Source organism: Arachis ipaensis, chromosome B9 (assembly GCF_059453495.1).
Source record: "Arachis ipaensis isolate K30076 ecotype BB chromosome B9, ASM5945349v1, whole genome shotgun sequence".
NCBI classification, from domain to species: domain Eukaryota; kingdom Viridiplantae; phylum Streptophyta; class Magnoliopsida; order Fabales; family Fabaceae; genus Arachis; species Arachis ipaensis.
The window spans coordinates 140,178,029-140,199,240 of record NC_142444.1 but is presented as its reverse complement, the minus strand read 5'-3'; the positions used below and the strand labels follow the sequence as shown (position 1 = coordinate 140,199,240).

The 21,212-nt window shown below is 34.4% G+C and overlaps 1 protein-coding gene and 2 pseudogenes across 2 annotated transcripts; 1 reads left to right on the top strand and 2 right to left on the bottom strand.

Annotated features, from left to right (window-relative positions):
- Positions 1-11,641: 11,641 nt before the first annotated feature.
- Positions 11,642-12,247, bottom strand: LOC148546567 (putative histone H2B.3 pseudogene; annotated as a pseudogene).
- Positions 12,248-13,808: 1,561 nt separating this feature from the next.
- Positions 13,809-17,385, top strand: LOC107616012 (uncharacterized). The gene is made up of 4 exons (XM_088500097.1): positions 13,809-14,324; positions 15,084-16,310; positions 16,391-16,467; positions 16,774-17,385. The coding sequence occupies exons 1-4, from the start codon at positions 13,893-13,895 to the stop codon at positions 17,054-17,056; spliced, it is 2,019 nt and encodes a 672-aa protein (XP_088356223.1). The 5' UTR covers positions 13,809-13,892; the 3' UTR covers positions 17,057-17,385.
- A 1,030-nt stretch (positions 17,386-18,415) lies between these two features.
- Positions 18,416-20,912, bottom strand: LOC107616013 (uncharacterized; annotated as a pseudogene). The gene is made up of 3 exons (XR_015899356.1): positions 20,775-20,912; positions 19,102-20,554; positions 18,416-18,789 (listed from the first exon to the last, which is right to left on the bottom strand). The product of XR_015899356.1 is annotated as an uncharacterized LOC107616013 (transcript).
- Between the last annotated feature and the right edge of the window lie 300 nt (positions 20,913-21,212).

Here is a 21,212-nt window from a genome sequence, read left to right as displayed (position 1 = left end):
TTTTTTAAAGATAATATCCACAGATATTCGCTGGCATTTGTCTTTTCTGCAGAGATAATTAAATAGAAATTTGCCGCGACAAAAATAGAGCAGGTACGAAAGGTATTTTCTTAGATGGGATGGAGGGGAGATTTCATCCACGAGTAGCTATTATTATTCTTAGGTAATAGAAAATGAACCGAATTGTTAGAAATGAATCACTTCAAAATACTTAGATTCAAGACAGTACACCAAAAAAATTGATAAAATGATTGTACAGATATGTATTATTAATTAAAACTTGTTATAAGATATAAAAATCTTTGTTCATCTTAATAATTATACTTTGTTGGACCAAACTTATTTTTCAATAAGACAATATTTATGATTTTGGATTAAAGAAAATGTAGTTAGTTATGATATTTCTCTTACCTCCTTCTTCTATATCTGCCATGGTGATTTTTTCACTCTTTTTAGAAAAAACAACTATTTGTACCCATGAATTTTAGGAATGTTGACAAAAGTACCAATTAAATAAGAAAGCTAATGTTATATCCATGAAAGATGAATTTCGTATGACAAAAGTATCCAAACTCTAATTTTTTGTTTTTTTAATAAAATTCTCAAATTATCCCACCTTTTATCTTCCACCTCAACTCCATCACCATCTCTTCCTTTCCAAATTCCAAATTTTCAAAACCCTCACTACCACCACTACCTCCTCTGACTACCACTGCCTGCCCTCCCCTCTCCATTGCCACCGCTCACCATTCATCTTCTTGTTCATCATCATCATCATCATGCCTTTTACAATGAAAATTCAACTAATTGATTCTAATGTTTGTGAAGAGACGAGGAGGCTGGAGTTGGTGAAGCCGATGGCCAAGTGGCGGTTGAAGCACCTCTTCGAGCACCAATTCCCCTGTGTTCTAAGGAGTTCAATGGCGGTGCCGGTGGAGAAGATTGTCGGCGATGTTGTGCATTTCGACAAGGACGTATCTGGGGCTGATTTAGAATCGAACTGTGTGTGTCTGGCAAGAATGGTGCAGAATTTCATGGAAGATAATCACGATAATAAGCACCCAGTTTTCGTTAAGTGTTTTTGTAACCGCTTCAACAACAATTGTGAAGACAACTCCGACATTAGATCAGATGTTGCTTTCGGAGAAACTAACCAGCCTTCCTCCAGAGAAACTAACACCGTTTTTTCATATTGTGCAATGAGTATTATGATGACGGCGAGTGGTGGCAATGGAGAGGGAGATGGGAGGCAGTTGAAGATGATGATGGAATTGAGGTTGAAGATAAATGGTGTGATAATTTAGGAATTTTATTAAAAAGTCAATAAAAAATTAGAATTTAGCTATGAACCACAGACACTTCATTGAGTTGTCGTGTCTGCTTGTCGGACACATTTCAGACACGACGCACATAGACACATGTTCGACACGCGTGTCTCCCGTGTCCACATGTATTCTGTCTAAAAAAACAAAAAAGAATTCCAGACATGCAGGACACGGCCTAAAATTGAACTTTAGTGATTTTTACAAAAGTGAAATACTGAAACGGTAAAAATCCCCAATCCTTAACTTTTTTCCCTTCCACCGTCCCACCCTCTTTGGCTCCACACCCACTCACCCTCTTTTCGTCACTGCCAGTCTGCCACTACCTCCGCTTGTCGCCGTCGTACGAGTGTTAGTCGTTAATCTCCACACCTTCGGTCGTTGTCGCCACTTCCGCCGTGCTCGTCGTCGTTGCTCCCTGCCTACCCATGCTCGCTGCCTATTCATTGCCTCTCTGGTCGTCGTCTGCCTACTCTATTTCAAGTAAGAAAGAATGTTTCTCCATCATTCAATTTTTGGTTTTGTATGCTTCTCTTTGGTTCTGTTTTACTATGCGCTTCTCTTTGTTAATAATTATAGAATTACTGTATTGATCATCTTATCTTACATATTATTGTCATGCTTTGATTTCTCTTTTCAAATGAAACCAAACCCTTGTCTTCTCCTTATTGATATATGTATCAATTCGTTAGCTATATATATGTTAATTAGTGGTTGATTATGCTTGACGGGTTGTATCAATTCGCTAGCTATACATATATTAATTACTAAAAAGAAAATCCAGCCTTATGTTCTTTAATAGTTTTTTTTTATATAAGCTTCGGCTTGATGATTATATATATATATATTATAATGGATTATGTATCAATTTTTGAGTAGATCTCTATGATCATCAATTCTAATATTTCAAATTTGACTAGTGATTACATTGTTTAGTGGTTGTTGTTTTGTATTAAAGAAATTAGATTATGCAAAAATAATTTTTGTTTTTAAATATTGTAGGATTTTGAATGATAAGTTATAGAGAGTGTTCAAAATGATTTTGAAAAAAGTGTAGACAAGCCCTTATGGAAATTTATAATAAAGAAAGATAAAATTGAAGGTGGTAAAAATCTTGAGTTTCAATATAAATTTTGCAAGGTCTTGTTAAGTGATTCTTACATTAGAGTCTCGAGTCAGAGCACATTTATTGAAGATTTCAGGAGAAGGAATTAGATTTTGTACAAAAGTTACATCAACAAAGCTTGAAGAACTTAAGAAACTTGATAATAAAAGTACATTATTGCACGAAAGTAAAAAGTCTAAGTTAATTCCTCTTCCACCCTTATCTAATGTAAGTGAACTTGATTCAAGAAAAGAATAGCTTCTGAGCCTTTAGTGAATGCTTTTAATGTAAATGCAAGGGAGACTTTAGATTTACATATTGCTAGAATATTTTTTTCATGAAGATTATCTTTCCATCTAGCAAAAAATTCTTATTTTGTCAAAACTTTTTCGTGTGCTGTCAATAATTATATTAATGGTTATATTCTTCTTGGGTACAATAAATTAAGGATAATTTTGCTTGAGAAAGAAAAACAACATATGAAAAGAATGTTGAAGCCTATCAAAAATTCATGGAGTGGAAAGGGAGTCAACATTGTAAGTGATGGATGGAGTGATCTCCAAAGGAGGCCTCTTCTTAATTTTATAGCCATGACTAAAAGTGGGCATATGCTTTTGAAAGTTGTAGATTGTTCAGATGAGATCAAGGACAAAGATTTTGTTGCAAAGCAAATAAGAAATGTGATAAGAGAATTTGGTCTCTCAAATATAGTACAAATTGTGACTGACAATGCGCTAGTTTGTAAAGTAGCTAATTTTATTTATTAAAGCTGAATTTTCATCTATTTATTGGACTCCCTATATTGTTCATACTCTCAACCTTGTTTTAAAGGATATTTGTGTAGCTAAGAATACCTAGATGAATAATTTTGTTTATGAAGAATGCAAATGGATTACTCAAATTGCTGAATATGCCACTTTATAAAAAAACCTTCATTGTTAATCATCATATGAGGTTATCTATTTTCAATGAATTTAATTTATTGAAGTTACTTAGGTAGCATTTGTTTTGAGGTACTAAGACGGAGACTGGAGGATTGGGACTCAATATCATATTTGTTGGCCCAGAGACTGCTACTAAAATTTTAGTCTTCGTCTCTAAAATTTCAGCATTTTAGTTACTTCTAAAAAGTGGGGACACAGAAGGCTGAAATTTTTGGGGACCAAAACTGAAATCTAACTAACATTTTCTTACCAAAATATCCTCATTCTAATTAATTAATTTTAAATTTACCCTTTGTGCAAATCAAATTAAGGCTTCTTTACAGTTTCTCTTCTCAATCGTGCATCTTCCATTCGCTAGGACACCACTGTTGCATCGTTGCCTCGTAGCCACCGTGAGGTAGTGAGTCGTCGTCGCACGTTCACCTTGGTAGGAACTGTGTTCTTAGCTTCTCATCTTTTCATCTTCAACTATGCAGGACAAGCGTCGAAGACCCTAGCTACAGCCTCTGCATCATTGGTGCCAGGTCTGCCACGTCGTCCTCGCCGGCCTAGCCATCGCAAGGAATATGAGTCTCCGTCGCACATTCATCTTTGTAGCCACTATGTTCTCATATTTTTATCTTCTACGCATAACCAACAAGACCCCAGCTGCAGCATTCGTCGTATTGCCGCCGTAATTAGGTCAACCACCACCTTGTCGTCGTCGTAGCTTCTATGACCTAGGTTAGTTGGTTCGATCAAAATTTGTGTCCTAAATCTACTTGTTTTTATTTATTTCATAAGCCAAATTTTTGTCCTAATTTGCTTTATTTTTATCCTAATTATTAGGTTGATAGTGTTGACAATTTGATAATATTTTGTGGTTACCTTCTATTTATTTTCAGTGGTGAGAATTAGATGCAAAATGGATAGTCTTGAAATTATTCATGAAATGTGTTTAGGCTTAATATGTTTGATTTGAGGTACTAATTTGAATGAAGTCAAGTGAAGTACTAGATTTGTGTTGAAACTAAGTTGATATTGGCATCGAATTTGTGTTTTAATACCTTAATTTGTGTTTGAAAGACTTGTTATGATAGTAGTGTAAGACTTATTAATGGTATTGTAAGACTTGTGAATTGAAACATGGTTATTGTAATTGACATTTATTTGGTATTTATAAGAATTATTATTGATGGTTATTGTTGATGGTTGTGATAGTATTGGATTGTACATTTTCTTTATATTAAACTTCTTCTTAGGTGATAATGGACAAATGCATATGGTGTGATAAAGAAATTGAAGCATCTGTTGTCTTCATGGAGGAGTTCATTATTGATGGTCAGAAGGCTGATTGTAGTCATTTCAAACTTGAAACTTTTGAAAAACTAGCTTTGAAGATGCTGAAGGCCTTCCCAACTAGTACCCTAACTGTCAAACATTGCAAGAATAAGCATAAGGGCTGAAGGAGAAGTATATGTACGCCTCTGAGATACTTACATGCAGTGGATTTGGCTAGAATTCTGAAAAATGATGTGTAAAAATTGATAGCAAATATGTCCTTGATGCGTGGATAAAGGTCGTGTGTGAATTTAACTCAAGTTGAATGATTTGTCACTGTAGAGTGTATACTGACTATAACTTTTTTTTGTCGTAGGCACACCCGACTAAATTCTATACTCTTGGAAAGTTATTCCCTTTGTTTCACCGGCTGGAAGGTATATTCAAAAAGGACAAAGACATGAGGGCAGGTGCAGTTAGTAGTTTTGATGCAGAGGAACAAGTTAATGAAGAAATTGAAGACCAGACTCAAGGATTGGACGACTCTGACATGTCTTCAAATACAAACATCGACGGAGGGCAAGGAGGGCAAGGACAAGCTTCATACTCTGAATCTGGTGCAGGTAACACAAGACATTCTGGTAGGAAGAAGAAACAAACTGATGTTCTAGAGAGGATGGCTGAGCATATCTAGCAATCCAGCGCTGCCCAAGGAAACAATACCCAAGTAATTGCTGATGCTCTCGCCAATGTGAACGGGAAGTTTAAGATCAGTGAGAAGCTTGAACAGCTTGGGTTTAATGAGGATGAGGTGGTGCAAGTCGTATTGAAGTTTTCTAAAAATTTGCATCTATGTGCTCACTTCTGGGTCTTCACATATTCTCAAAAGAGTGCTCTTGTGCAATCCATTATCTTTTAAGATGAGTGGTTATTGTCTGAAGTTGTGATATGTTTATGAAACTTGTTATTTGGTTTAGTATAATATTTTAAAACTTAGTTATAACAATTTAGGATTAACAATGTTTTGGTATTAATTAGATAGTTAAAACAGTATTACTTTTCTTTTATATTAGCAATAAGAAGCTACGATGAAGATGTACTTTACTTCTCAAGTCATGCTCCACTGATTCTGTTTCTTAGCAATAAGAATTTACAATGATTTCTCAAGTCCTAATCCACTAATTTTATTTCTTAGCAATAAGAATTAATAATGATGATGTACTTTATTTCTCAAGTCCTGGATGATAAATATTTGCAAGTCTTACAAGGAATTATAAGCTAAAAAATAGAAGTGTGCAATTGCTGGAGCCAAAAGTTTTATTCATATATTAAGATATTTACAAGAGATTGACATATCAACAATTACATAGGGAGTAATTTAACATAATTTCTCCTTACACATATCTCATATGACTAATACAATACAATCCAAGTACTAGAATTTGAAAAAATCACTAGAATTAAAAACATATAAATCACAAAGACTAAATAAAAAAAATATGCTAATATTTTCAGCATCATAATATCACTCTCATTTGTTTGATCTTGAGTCTGGAAAGCAAAGAGACCAATTCCTAGGTTCTTTCCATACAATGATTAAAGGAATGTGGTCAACGAGTAGCTCACAATAAACAAACATTTCACTCAATCATTTGAATGATTAATAATGAATTTTAAAAAAGAATTTTATTTCCACTTTTCTGATGTGGTAAAAAAGACTACATTTTTAAGAGAATAAAAAGAAACATTTTTCACTTTGTGTTCTACTAGTATTTCAACTGCTTCAGCTAAGGTAGCATCTGATTTTATCTCAATTTTTGAAAACATCAAAAAGTAAAAAATTCACTCTCAATTTATTCTAACTAAACTACTAAGTAGAGATAAGCATCAACATCTTGGATGATCAAAATAATGAAAAAAATATCACACAACTCTCATTCCAAACTTTATCTCTGGACTTCTTGGACTATCTTACATTGTAGCAGCCATAACCAACACTCAGTTTCTAACTCTCTTTTTCTTTCTGTTTCTGTAATTATAATTTTCAATGCTGACAAGCTTAGGATCTATAATCAATTTCACTTTACTCATTCCAGTGCAACAAAATAACTGAATTCAAAAGATTATAAATTTTACTGACACTTCACTATGCACTGTCCTATACCTTACATCACAATACTTTGAGCCTTTGTTTGGTGAGGGAAAATCAGTATGAGGGCAAATTCTAACTAATTACTTAAAATTAGAATAATTATAAACAAATGCTGAGTTAATACTCAAAATGACCCCTGAAATTTGACCCCTGACTTAATTTAGCCCCCAAAGTTTCAATTGACTCTAATTGTATCCTGAAATTTTGACTCACGCCTCAAGTTGGCCCTTCCATTATTTTCCGTCACCGGAAAGCTGACCTGGCAATTTTGGTTGACACCTGGCAGCAAAGCAGTTAGATGAAGTCGCAAAATATTTGAAGGCATCAATTTAACCCCTAAAATGTCAAATAAAACCTAGTAGCCCAATTTTTTCAAATCGCAAGAGTCTCTCGAAGATAACCAAATAATATCAATCAATTGGATCCAAAAAAATAGTTAACCGTGTATGATAAACGGTTACAAACTAGTCAACAGTTCATCAAATATTAGAAACCAATCACTACCTGTTCTTGATTTTCTGACTGTGAGTAAGTGGGTTGGGTGAGTATAATCTCTGAAGCTTATGCATCATCAACAACAAAATGTGGTGCTAATGGAGCATTTTCAGACACCTCACCAAATCTCACATGTATTTTCATAGATCAATGCAATTTCATAAATAATTGTAATTTCTCAAAGATATACAAAAGTTGTTCGGTTGTTCTATACCACATCTCATAAATGTCACTGCATAGATTATTGTATCTATTAGATTTAAAATGATCAAAAGGTAACAAGAACATATTGAATGACATATAGCATGAGTCTACCATTAAAATTATATAGTTTTCCAATGAAAAATCAATTAAAAAGAACAAATAAACAAACTAACCAGAACTGTGCAGCTAGGATGTCAAATTAAAAGCTAATATTTTGCAACAAATAATAGAATCAGTTCTCAATTAAAATGGGATATGAAGAAGTAAGATTGTTATTTTAAAATGGAATATGAAGAATCAATGACTGCGTAACAAAAAATTAAAGGATTCAGTTGATCACAACCACATACATAAAAAAAATTAAACCCTAGCATACAAGAACTCTACCATCATCAACAACCGTAATCAACCAAAGTCCGCCAAAGTTTAACTGATGAAATAGAGCAAAAAAAATGAAGAACAAACCTCATGCAACATTTTACAGAAAACAGAGCATCATATGTTGAGAGCAACGATTTTGTTAGTAACCTGTTTTTGAAGAGATGGTGATTCTCAGGCAATTAGTCTTCACAATGGGGTCAAAATAAGTAAGAAAAGCTTCAAGCTTTAGTTACAACGACACCCATGGTTCTTCTCTAAGGGTACGTATACGAGGAAAGGAGGAAGAAGAAGGAGGGTCAGTTGGGGGTTTCATTTTTAAGTGGTTAACGTTTGGGTTTTGGTATTAACCCCTTTCTCATGTCAAACGACGTCATTTCTAAACAATTTGGGCACCAAGGGTTAAACGACGTCGTTTTGATAATGCCAGGTGTCAACCAAATTTGTCAGGTCAGCTCTCCGGTAACGAAAAACGACGGAAGGGCCAAATACGGGTCAAAATTTCAGGGTACAATTAGAGTCAATTGAAATCTTGAAGGCTAAATTAAATCGGGGGGTCAAATTTCAGGGGCTGTTTTGAGTATTAACTCAACAAATGCTATATCAAATTATCACCTTTAATCTTCAAAAAAATTAATTAGCAAATAAGGAAAAATAACAAGGTTTTGTACTTACCTAAGTAGAACGGCGACGATAAAGAGAGAAAGAAGGAGAGCAGAGGCACAACTCCGAGGGAAAGAACAGAGCAGAATAGAGGTGGCGGTGGCGGTGGTAAGGCAGACGCAAAGGCGAGGAACGGCACAACAACCCGACCCCCATGAGTAACTGGCGGCATGATTGACAAGCATCAGAGACACTGCGGCGCACCTTGCTTGACAAGATCGTTGGCGCTGCTACCGGCGGCAAGATTGACCAGATGATTCCTTGACTTCTCGGTTAGAACTCAGGGAAAAGGGGATGAAAATTGAAACAAGATTTGGGTTATGGTTATATTTTAAATTTAGGGGTAATTTTGTAATTTTAAATATTTTATTCTCAATTTTTATCTTAAATCAAATAGGATATTGAGACATCCACTTTTACACCAAACATAATATTGGAATTTTCTAATCTCTGTCTCCCAGTCTTAATCTCTCAGTTTTACTCTCTCTTTCAAACACAAATTTTAATGTTGTTCCTACTCGATTTGCCTCCACTACTGTGATGCTCAAAAGATTTAAGTTGTTAAAATAAGGACTGCAAGAGATGGTTATAAGTGAAAAGTGGTCTTCATACAAGAAAGATAATATTGGCAAAGGTGAGTTTGTTACAGAAAAGATTTTGAGTGAAAATTGGTGGTAAAAAATTGATTATATTCTTGCTTTCACAAATTCTATTTATAATGTTTTAAGAAGTACATACACGGATGCACCTACTCTTCATTTGATTAATGAGATGTGGGATTCAATTATAAAAAATGTGAAAAGTGCTATATATCTCTATGAAAGAAAAGATGAACAAGAATCATCATTCTTCTATAATGTTGTGCACTCAATATTAGTTTAAAGATGGACAAAAAATAGTATACCCCTTCATTATTTAGCACATTCATTGAACCCAAGGTAACCTAACCCTTCACATTTATAATTTATAATTATAACTTTTATTTATAAAGATAATTAAATTATTACTAATTTCTTCTTAACCATTAATTATATAGGTATTATAGCCATCAATGGTTGAGAGAAGATCTTACATGAGTTTTTCCTCATCAAGATATTGAGATCACTAATGAGAGAGTTAAATGCTTGAAGATGTATTTTTCTAACGAAGAAGAGAGAAGAAAAGTAAACATTGAATTTGTAAGCTTTTCTGATGGTAGATGTGTCTTTGATGATTATGACTCCTTGAATGATAGAGGCATAGTTGATGCAAAATTTGGTGGCTAATTCATGATGGTAAAATAAAACTTCTTCAACCAATTGCTCTTAGGCTACTAGGGAACCATCTTCATCTTCTTATTGTGAAAGGAATTGTTGCACTTATTCCTTTATCCATTCCTTAAAAAAAATAAATTGAAGTCTAAACGTGCAGAAAATTTAGTGTGTCCACACTAATATTTGTCTTCTTTCAAAAAAAAATTCACAATACAATAAAGGAGAAACTATGATGTAAGATATTGTCGAGATGTTTTTCACCAATTGAAGAAAATGGTGTCTTGAAGTTTCTCATCTTTCTCTTTTGATGCATTGATAGTGTAAGTGTGTGTTTAGATTGTGGTTTGTCAAACTGAAGTTTGAATAGAAGTGATTTTATAGAATTGATTTTGGGTAGAAGTAAATTTGTGTCAACATGATTTATGTTTGACAACTTTATACCAAAATTGATTTTGATAAAATAAATATTATTTGGATAATATTAGTTAAAATCACTTTTAGCTATATAAATAATTACTAAAAAGGGTATGACATTAAATTATAATGTTATTTTTTTATATATTTAATTTTTTTATATTTTTTATATATTTTAATATAGTATATTTTTAGTATTTTAATATTTTTTTATTATTATTATTATTTATGATTAATTTTTTTGTTTAATTTATTTTACCTAATGCACAAAAATTACCATTATAAAAATATATAATGTCAAATAAAAAATTAATAAAAAATATAAATAACAAATAATAGAAAAAAGAGTTCATGTAAAGAGAAATAATAAGAATTCTATAAATCATATAATAATATGTATAAAGGATAAAGTTGGTAACAGAAAAATAAATGTTAAATGTCAATGGCTAAAAGCCAATTAGTACAACGCAAAAGCTAAAAATGATTGCTTCTTGTAAACGTGGTTTTGTAACCAAAATCACTTCTGCGTTTATATAAAGAAAAATTTGCCAAACCAAAAATGGAAGCTTTCAAAAGATTGTAACGTACTTTTCCTCTTCTAAAGTGGTTGCCAAACACGCTCTAAAACATTTTGCACAATCATATCTGTTCCTTTAAATGATCATTCACAGAATCAATATAAAAAATAGTTATTTTTGCTAATACGATATTATATAATTAAATATATGTATAAAACTACTTTACACTTTAGTATATCAAAATTAAATTTTAAAAACAAAGGTATAATCTAGTTACTCGAAAATCTCATGTTAAGTAGAGTACAATGGTTCGCCATGAATAGGCCATTGGCCCAACAAATTATTTAACTGAGTTGCAACTATTAAACTTCAAAATATTATCTATCCAAAAATTGATTTTTCCTTTAATTTCAAAAACAAAAAAAATTAAATACAACCGGTTTCGCTTTGCCATAGAAACCAGCATTGGGCCAGACTCTTCCGACGCTGCTGTCAGCCATTAGCCCAAGATACAAGCCAACGTTTAATAAATAAAAATGTTACAAACAAGCAGAAATGTCTCCAAGAAATAAGAATGGCCCTTTTCAATTTAAGTCGTATTCCGTGACCCAAAAAAAATAAATTTAAGTCGCATAAGATTTTAAATAAGATTTAGCTAACTTATTAACACATATGTTTAGAATGATAACTTTAAATTTTGTTAATAAAAATATATAACAAATAAATTAAAAATCTAACTTTAATAAATTTTCTAATGAAAACCCTTCAATTGAAAATAACATTATGTGTACTACATAAGTGTCAATTAACATTTTAAATTCATCATAGACAGAACAAATGAACGAGCTAATTGAAGTTGTTACAAAAAAAAAAAAAAAAAAAAAAAAAAAAAAAAACAGTGCAAAGTAAAGAATTAAAATTAAAAAAAAAATATAGGAAAAAATGAATAAGCTTAATATCCATTAATAAAAACCACCGTCTAACCAAACATAAGCCAAAACGACTTCACAAAATGCGTTTTCATCCCTTTACAACCCATCCAAACCCTAATCCAAATTTTTCTCCAAAATCAAGAACTTGTAAACTTAGTGACAGCTTTAGTCCCTTCCGAAACGGCATGCTTGGCAAGTTCACCGGGAAGCACGAGTCTCACAGCGGTTTGAATCTCCCTCGAAGTAATGGTTGGTTTCTTGTTATACCTCGCGAGTCTAGAAGATTCTTGAGCGAGCTTCTCGAAAATGTCGTTGATGAAACTGTTCATAATCCCCATGGCCTTGCTAGAGATTCCGATGTCAGGATGAACTTGCTTCAGAACCTTGAAAATGTAGATCTTGTAGGTCTCAACGCTCTTCGCCTTCTTCTTCTTCTTCTTATCGCCGGAGGACGCGTCCTTCGGGATCTTCTTCTCCGCCTTGGTTTTCTCCGCCGGTGCCTTCTCCGCTGGCTTCTTCTCCGCCGGTTTCTTTTCGCCCTTTGCCATGGCTGAAAATGAGAGTAACAATAACAAACTTTTGAGTGCGAAGGTATAGAGGGTGAATTTGTGCTTGCGTATAGTGAAATGAGGAAGAGGAGTAAGGTGCTTATATATGAGTCGATGGTGGAATGTGATTGGTTAGTTTGTGGTGTGCACGGATCGATGACGTGGGTAGTTAGCGATTTTGGAGGGAGATTTTTCGAAAGTCGAGTTCGGAGATTATTTTTTTCTTTCGTTTGCTTTATTTTTTTTTTGTTAATCACCAGACTCAACACACAACGGTAACACTAGCACAGAGTATTCTGAAAAAAAGGCTTGGGCTACTTTCAATATTTGGTCTCATAACTTTGGCTAATTTGGATTCCCTGTTTTTGGTTTACCATGGGCATTTAGCTCCTGTGAGAAGCCCATCTGTTTAAAATCTTAAAATGGCCTACAAAAAGTATGGTGAAATTAGTTTCCCGTCCAAAAAGAAAATGAAATCTCCTATCAAAGACATGCAGCAACCTATTGGCGAGCGGCAAACTCTTAAATGGAACTCAGTACTGCGATAGATTAGTTCTTGACTTGCCGAGTTGGAGAATACCGTGGAAAACCAAAAAAAAAAAAGATATGTAGTTTCCATGGATGATACAAAAGTATGAAGATGATCTAACGGCCATAGCATGAGATTTCCTAACCAAACAACAAAAATAATTAATAAACAATATTCTTAGAGAAAAGAAAGAAAACTATATAAAACAACCGAAAATTCGTAGGTCAGGAAGCAGAACCAGTTTCTTGCCGATTTCAAATTCTTGGCAATGCTACTTTCACATTTTTTTTTGCAATAAACACCATTTAATAAACAATCAAATTATTGGCAATGCTATTTCAACATCATTGTTTCCCCCATATTTTTACCTTTGCGTCAATTGATTAATAGAGAGTACCTATCAGAATACCTATCTTTATCGAAAATATTATTTTTTATATAACAATAAGATTGTAGAATAAGAAAACTTTGTTTTAAATTTTCATCCATTGTTTTTGTCAACAAAGTAACTATATATTTCATATCGTCATTTGATATGCAATTTTGACATTAATAATACTATGCTAGTGAAACTTGGAATTAGTTATTCCTAGTATTTGAAAAAGGTGAAGATGGTTTTCATGGTTGATAATAATATTAGATTGCGGGTTTTAAAGTTGATAATGATGATTTTGTATATCAAAAAAATAATTGACGATAGGAATAATTTAAAAATTTTAAATAATTTTTTAATAGAACCAATAAAAATTTAATAATTGAGTGTTTTTATTAAACAAAATTTATTTTTTATAAATATATGTTTAATTTAATTTTTCGTAGTTAATTTTGTAAGTATTTACATATTGAAAAAGTTTAAAAGCAGTACTTTTATTAAAATTTGACTAATACTTAACCATAAAAAAAATGAATAATTTTATACCATTGAATATCATCTCATACCATTAAAAATATTGATGATGACTAATTAATGACTAAACATTACAAATTTTGTTGGTCCTAACATTCCTTTATTTGATAATAAAAAATAATTATTTACTCAAAATTATTTAATTATGATTTTTGTTTGTATTTTCTTTTCATATTTCCCCCGCGTGGACAACACTTCCAAAATTCCCAAAACCTCTGCTCTCTCTGTCTCTCACTCAATCAGCCAAAGAAACTCCTTCTCATGAAGAATGGAAAACCCTAAGACCCTATACCTCTCCTTCTCTAAATCCAATTCCAACTTCAACCACAGTGACCTTCTCATTCTTTGCGAAATCCTCTTCAAAAATCTCGGCACCGCATTCCGAACTCTCTTCTCTGCCCTCCCTCTCTTCCATGACCGACACGCTGCCGGGTCAGATCCGAATCCGGATCAGAATTCACGGATTTGGCCGCTTGTTGAAGATGCTGCTATCCTTCTTCGCTGCTGCATGGTTTCTCTGACACTCCTTCACTCCGACCAGAAGTTCCTCGTCGACAAGACGCGTTTTCTCCACCGTGCACTCCACGCCTTCGTCTCCGTCCACGTCGCCAATTGCCGCCTGCGCTTCCGGAACTTCGTCTCAGGTGCTGACGTGGAACTATCCGATTCTTGCCGTCTGTTTCTGTGTGCGCTGCTAGAGGCAAGACTACTACCTGCAACTGCTTCTAGCTTCTGCTTTTGTGGCTATGTTCTCTGCCTGATTAATGTTTCTGATGTTTAATTTAGGATTGGTTATTAATTTAAATTGTTTTGTGGAGCTTGTGATTTTGTTTCTTACTTGAAAATTTGGGTGCATTGATTACACATTGCGTTCGAGAATATTAGCAATAGCCACGTTTTCTTTTGATAGCTTTAGTTGGTTGCATGGATTCAACTATACGGTTTCCACTGTAGTAAAAGCAATATTTTGTCCCTTAGAATAACTCAGAGGAAACCGAAAAGTTCTAGTGGCTTCTCTGAAGGTTTTATGAAGTTTTAGACTTTTGTTTTAATTGGACTAGCTGTTTTTGGTTCACTTTTCTTGTGGAAGGCCTATTATTTTCCTTTGACATTACCAAATCAGCATAGATAAGTGTCTACATCTTTTCTTCAGTGCAGTCTTCTCTATATATTGTCATTGGCGCTTATTTGTTCTGATGACCAGCCTCATGGTGTGGATGCGCAACAAGATTCAGCTTTGAAAATATTTTCTTTCAGTTTGTTTGAAGTTTTAGTTTCAATTTACTTACCATTAATTTTAGTTGTAGTTGCAAATGCAATATTCTTGTCACAGCTATCCAAGTTTTTGACGTTTGTAGTCATATTTTCTATATATATTAGCTGTTTTATTAACTTCCAAACACAAACATATATAGAAATGTTATGATTCATGTCCAACTAAACTTGAAAGTTATTTCAGGTTTTTGCAGATGAGCTTCTAAGACATCAAACTTTAAGAAGCTATCTCATGCTTGTCGATTCAGTATCTTCCATGGGTGAAAAGCTTTTTGTGCACAATTCCATGCATCATGATTTTGCAAGTGTTCTGTTGGTGATAGCTGTCCATTTTAATCTGTCAGTTTCTAATGAGAATGCTTTTGAGAATTTTGTCAGTAGATTATTTTTGCATTGTGACAAGGATTCTCGATTTCCTGGACTTAGCCCTGCACCTGCCATATCATTGCTTATGGACCCTACTATGCCTTCTGCACCAAAGATGTTCCAGGCACATGTAATCTCCTTGGTTTCTGAAGCCATTGATGCTGGCTTAGATTCCACTAGTTTGGCTCCTAATATTAACTGGTACTTAATTGGATTCCAAAAAGCTGTTGTTTTGTACTCTATGCACATTACTCATTTGCAAATTGATAATTTTTACTCCAAATCGAAATGTGGCTATGATTTCTCCCAGCATAAGAAGCGTCATCCAACATTTCAATCTTCTATTCTGCAAGTCACAAATAGCAAATTAAACCAAGTCTTATTGCTGTCAGATAATTCATGCAAAATATCCTCAAAAACAAAAGCCAACATTTTGGCCGATTGCATTGCTTTTATGAAAGGGAAGCAGTGCATATTTGCTGATTCATGCAGGGGCATGGCTGACTCAATTTTGGAAGGCCTAATTCATCGAGCTTTCTCCCAATATCCTTCTAGAGATGGTTTTTGTGTAAAGGAAAATACCAGTGCCAGAGATATATGTCTTCTTGCATCCATATTGAAGTTCATGGGTGTTTCGTTGATGCAAGCGATTAAGTGTCTAATTAATAGTGGTGCTTCAGGTTGTTTGAAAACCATGGAAAATACCTCTCTACACGAGAAATATGGTTCATTGATCAGCCATGTTCGCCATTTTCAAGAAATAAAGTTTTGCTTACCCTTTCAAGCGTTTTTGTGTGATTTGATGAAAATGCAACAAACAACAAGTCACAGTGTCTCAAAATCGATGATTGTGCATTTCTCTGGCTTGCTATATATAAGTTTTAGTAGTGAGCTACATTTGTTGGCAAAGGGGTGTATATATGTAATTATGGCACTGATGTCTCTCATTGCTTTTGAAGAAGGGGATTTAGTTTCTTTAGATCCATTAAGGCATGGACGACTGAAATCTTGCTCCATTGTAGTCCAATCTAATAATACTGAAGAGGTGAAGTGTGCTTTCAGTTCTCTTGTTCTTGAATTAAGTTTGGTTTGTATGTTGTTCTTAAATCGTTGGTGAATTTGCAGGGGGTCGGATATGGAGATAAAGAATCTATCTACAAAGTTGTAGAGCAGTTCATTGGAATTCAAAAGGAAAATTTAAGGTACACATTGTTTCTAAATTGTAATCGAGTTTGGCCTTTTAGGTGTTGGCATTTGTCTTTGAAAAGAAAAAGGAAATGTCATGCAATTAGTCCGATGAATTATAATGTTGCTGAAATGAAAAGATAGAGAAAAAGTGCCTTCGAGTCAATACTGTTCAGTTTTAGTGCTATTGTTATTCTTTTGATGAGTTGTTGAGGTTTGAACCAGCTTCATAAATTGCTTGATGAAGTAATTACAGTTTTGTTTAAGTGAAAAGGTTCCTGCAGGATACCTGATAGTGTCCCTTCTGCCTTTATATTTTACAGATCAGGTTCTGCCACCTCCTACACCTGCAATGGGGAAGCTTTCTTTGATTGCATACTAGGAAACCCCAAAGAACTCGATGATTATGATGAACTTGTGGATTTTGTTGTCTGCACTACAGGAAAAGATTATTTCAGCTGGTTGAATAACCGCACACGATATCGGAAACAGAGACATGAGAAGATGATAGATCAAAGAAAGATTAAGAAGAAAGCAGTCATGAATGGAAAGTCTTGTAAGCGTCAGAAAATGGGTAGGTCTACCAAGCGTCAGATTTGGAAGTGATGTTTATATTTGATTGATGATTTCATGTAAAAATATGTTAATGTATATGCGATCTATTAATAGGAGAAAAAAAAAACTTGCCTTCAGATGTGAACTTTCATCCAATGTGCACATTAGTTTTGTTGTACGCAATTCGCATATAGGTTCACCTCAGAAAAAAGTGGCATAAATTCAAATTAGGTACTGTCTGCTCTAGCCCTAGGTTTGCCCCTAGGTATGGGCAAACGACATTTGTGTAAACTAGCAGCTAGATCAAGCTATTGGATTAACTTAAAGAAGGCGTTTATGATAATGATTTAGAGGATAACATTGATATAATTTAGATTTAATTATTCTGTTAATTTTTATAATTGTATTAAATTTATAATTAATTTTATTTTATTTTTTTATCAATTAGATTTTATATTACTTTTAATTTTGTAATTAATTTTTTTTAATTTAAAAATGTTAAAATTAATAAAATATTTTTAATTTATAAAAAAATAGTCAATTCTAATATTTTTTATATTGATAATGACATAATTATAAAATTAAAAATAATATAAGAACCTAGTTGAAAGAAAAAGTATAGAGATTTAATTATAAATTTAGTAAAACTATAGAGTAACAGTGTAGTTAAATCTATAATTTATTATGATTTATATTGTATTTGATTTTATTGTTCAATATAATATAATTTAATTCAATACAGTGCTAATCACGATTATTTGATGCAGTATCAGAATTGGTACTTGCTTTGACTAGGAACAATATTCTCTAATCTTGAACGAAACCCCTCCCTAAATTACAACTAGATAAGTTAGTACATGACCATCACTAGCAACAAACATTAGAACATGTAGTCAACAATCATCAGTTCATCACCATATTTTGTATTCTGTATAAATAAATAATACCGAACATAAGAACATTTATCCTAGTATATGATAGTTCATGGTTGTGGAGGAAATAATTGGGTAAAAAAATGTTTTTTTTTTCCCGGTGGTGGGGGGTAGTACAGCAGAAAGAATGAGCCAAGCTCACACTAGACAAAACCTTGTGTGTTGAACTTCACAGCGCAAATTTAAAGAAAACACTACATACTGATGGAAAAAAAATTATAACAACATCTTACCACAATAACCAGTAACGGAATAGTAATTCAATGTCAGAAGGAAAAATATCCAATTCTTTGTGTGATATATATATATATATATATATATATATATATATAGAGAGAGAGAGAGAGAGAGAGAGAGAGAGAGAGAGAAGAAATAAATTTAAAAAAAAAAGAGAACTGAATGACCTTTCCTATAATAACATTGATAAAGAAAAAGCTAGTGGCAAAAATATTGCCCATAAACAGTGGCCATACACAAATATAATGAATGAAAATCAACCATTATAAATAACAGTTATTTATTTTGCAAATCATAAGAAATACAACTAAAAGAAAACTCAACAATTAGCAAAGAAATTAACAAGCCTTGAGCACTTGGCAGACACAGATACATCTAGATCACCTTTTGAATTTTTGTCTTATTTCTAAAGCAGAAGCTCCAAGATGAGTAATAGGCAGAATAGGTCACCCACCCACGGGTTTAAAAAGATTATCAAGTTGTTTGATTTCCATGCCTTATACCAGAGACTGTATGTCGTTGTCTCAACTGCACTAATTCACTTGCAGCCATAGACGGAGGTCTCTCATCTTCAACAGTTCTTTCATTTCGGAGGAATCTACCTCTGAGCAAAGACTGAAAACACCATCTCGTGTAAATAGTCAATTTACAACAGGAAGTATACAAAGAATTGAAATGCAACAGTCCAGATCAGATGTACCACACAACAGAAACAAATGTATGTAGATTATGCATATTAACACAAACACAAGATAAAATGAGTTTTATAGAGTTAAAATCCACACAATAATATAAGTTTTTATCTCCTTGAATTAAATCACAGTTCTTGTATGACTGACTTACATAATCAACTCGAGATTAATTGAGGACACCATGACTAAAAGAACCATGAATTGCAAAGGAATTCTGACAGGGTACCCAACAGACCTGAATGCGGTTGCGGTGAGCAAAATCAGATACAGCTCGGTGCTCCAACAATCCCTGCAGCTCTCTTTGCCTTTCCCTCTCTATATCCTCACAAACAAATCAACTAGAGCTTGTCTTCCACGCAGCCTCAACATGTCCCGCCGAACATGCTCTGGCTGGCCTTCATCGTGATCAGCAACCACATCGCGCGCTCGATCGACTTGAGCATCCCTCCGGCTCCCACGTGAGCCTCTCTGTTGGCTAGTCATTTGCACCCATTCCCTGACAATTCTTACCCTCTCACGCTCTGTTTCTCCAAGCCATTCTGCTCTACCATTATTGTTTCTCTGATTCACATTCGATGAATGATCACCAATACCGCTTTCCATCCATCCTCGAACAATCTGTCTAACTCTCTCCCTCTCGACTTCGCCAAGATCAGGAGATTGCTCCCTGCTAGACACAAGACGATCCCCACGTGCATTCCGCGATTCAATCCGATCATGCGACCAAGTACCAAAATCATTTTCGCTTTCACTCGCATCCCCCAAACTGCCTTGATTCTCACTGCCTCGACTATCAGACATGGTACTGGACCCATTGGTATTAGACTCAGAACCCCTCTGTTGCCTCAACCTTTCCCTCATCCTGTCACGAGCCCTGTTCAACAAATGCTCATCCTCCAATTCGCGCCACATCTGCAGAATAGCAGATGCCTGAGTGCTCGGTCTCTCCACGGCACCCTCCTGTCCAGAAGTTGGGGACTGTGATCCCCTCAAGAAAGAGGAGTCCAACATAGACACCGTGTGCAACCCAGCCAGCGCCATCAACTCAGACTCACGATTCCTCCTCTCAATAGTAGTTATCATCTCCTGCGCCTGCCGGGCAGCCCACCTACTCAAAATTCGCGAGTGGCGCCTCTGTGCAGCCGAGGACTCCGCCAAATCATCCCCTTCGAGATCAGACCTACGCCTCCTCCGAGCTAGCTGATCACCCTCATCTTCCTCATCCCCCTGAGCCTGGGAGGAACTACAGGAGGCAAATGACATACAATCATCCAACTGCCCACGCATAAAGTCCTCCAGTCCACGCTCGAACTCAGCATGAGCATCGGCAGACTCAGGCTTCTGCTGTAGCGGCTGAACATCTGTCATCCTCACAGAACCTCTGTAACTTCCTAACCACTGCTACACACTACTATATGTAGAACCAAACCCCAGCCTCTATCCCTCTCAATTATCAACCCCACCAAGCATAAATGAACACAAACAACTATTTCCTGAAAGCCTGTAAGAAATACAACCCAGTTGCTAAACCACCATCTCAATCTCCCGGAAACCAAAAAGAAAAACAAAAAAGAAAAAGAAAAACGGTGACCCCAATCTGAGAGTCACACCCATGGGTGGAAAATGGGGGGAACACAGAAAAGGGACTTCCCTAATCAAACCGAAATTCAAAGCCCCACACATGCCACCTGATAAACGATACGAGTCATAATCAAAACACACAAATAACAATAAACACAAAACCAGAAAAATAGCACAAAAAAAAAAACTCAAACTTTACGGCAATCAAACCGCGAATTGAATTATGAAAACAAAATTGGGATCAATGAGAAGGGGCAATTAGGGTACAGAATGGAAAAGCAGTAGAAGCAGAAGAAGGTATATGAATGAGGGGAGGGTAGGTGTTACCTGGGAGGGTGTTGCGCGATTGTGTGATCAAAAGAGGGGAAAAAAGAAACCCTAGAATTGCGTGAGAATGTAAAAGAAATTAGAGAAAATAAGATTGAAATAGAGAAAATAAGACTGAAATCTGATTCTTAGTTGCTGTTTCTTTTATTTTGAGTTAGTGTTGATGGTGGTATGATGGCAGAGTTTGGATTAATGGTGTAATTTTTGTTTCTGAATTTTCTGATTTTTTCTATTTTTGAATTATAAAAAATTATTTTAAAAGATTTTTTTGTTTTATACTTTTGTTGTTGATTGATGAGGATTGTTGATTACTTGCAACAACTTAGGGGAGAATAGTGTTGTTGGCTTGTTGCTGCCTCTGTGTTAAGTGTTATCTGTTAAGTGTGTTAAGTTTTTTGTTTTTATAACTTTTATGAAATTGGAATAATTGTTGATGGT

Excerpts from the sequence above, each read along its gene's own strand:
- LOC107616012 (XM_088500097.1), top strand. The coding sequence starts at position 13,893 with ATGGAAAACCCTAAGACCCTATACCTCTCCTTCTCTAAATCCAATTCC. Across the intron at positions 14,325-15,083 it reads TTCTGTGTGCGCTGCTAGAG|GTTTTTGCAGATGAGCTTCT; the intron begins GCAAGACTACTA and ends AAGTTATTTCAG. Across the intron at positions 16,468-16,773 it reads ATTCAAAAGGAAAATTTAAG|ATCAGGTTCTGCCACCTCCT; the intron begins GTACACATTGTT and ends TATATTTTACAG.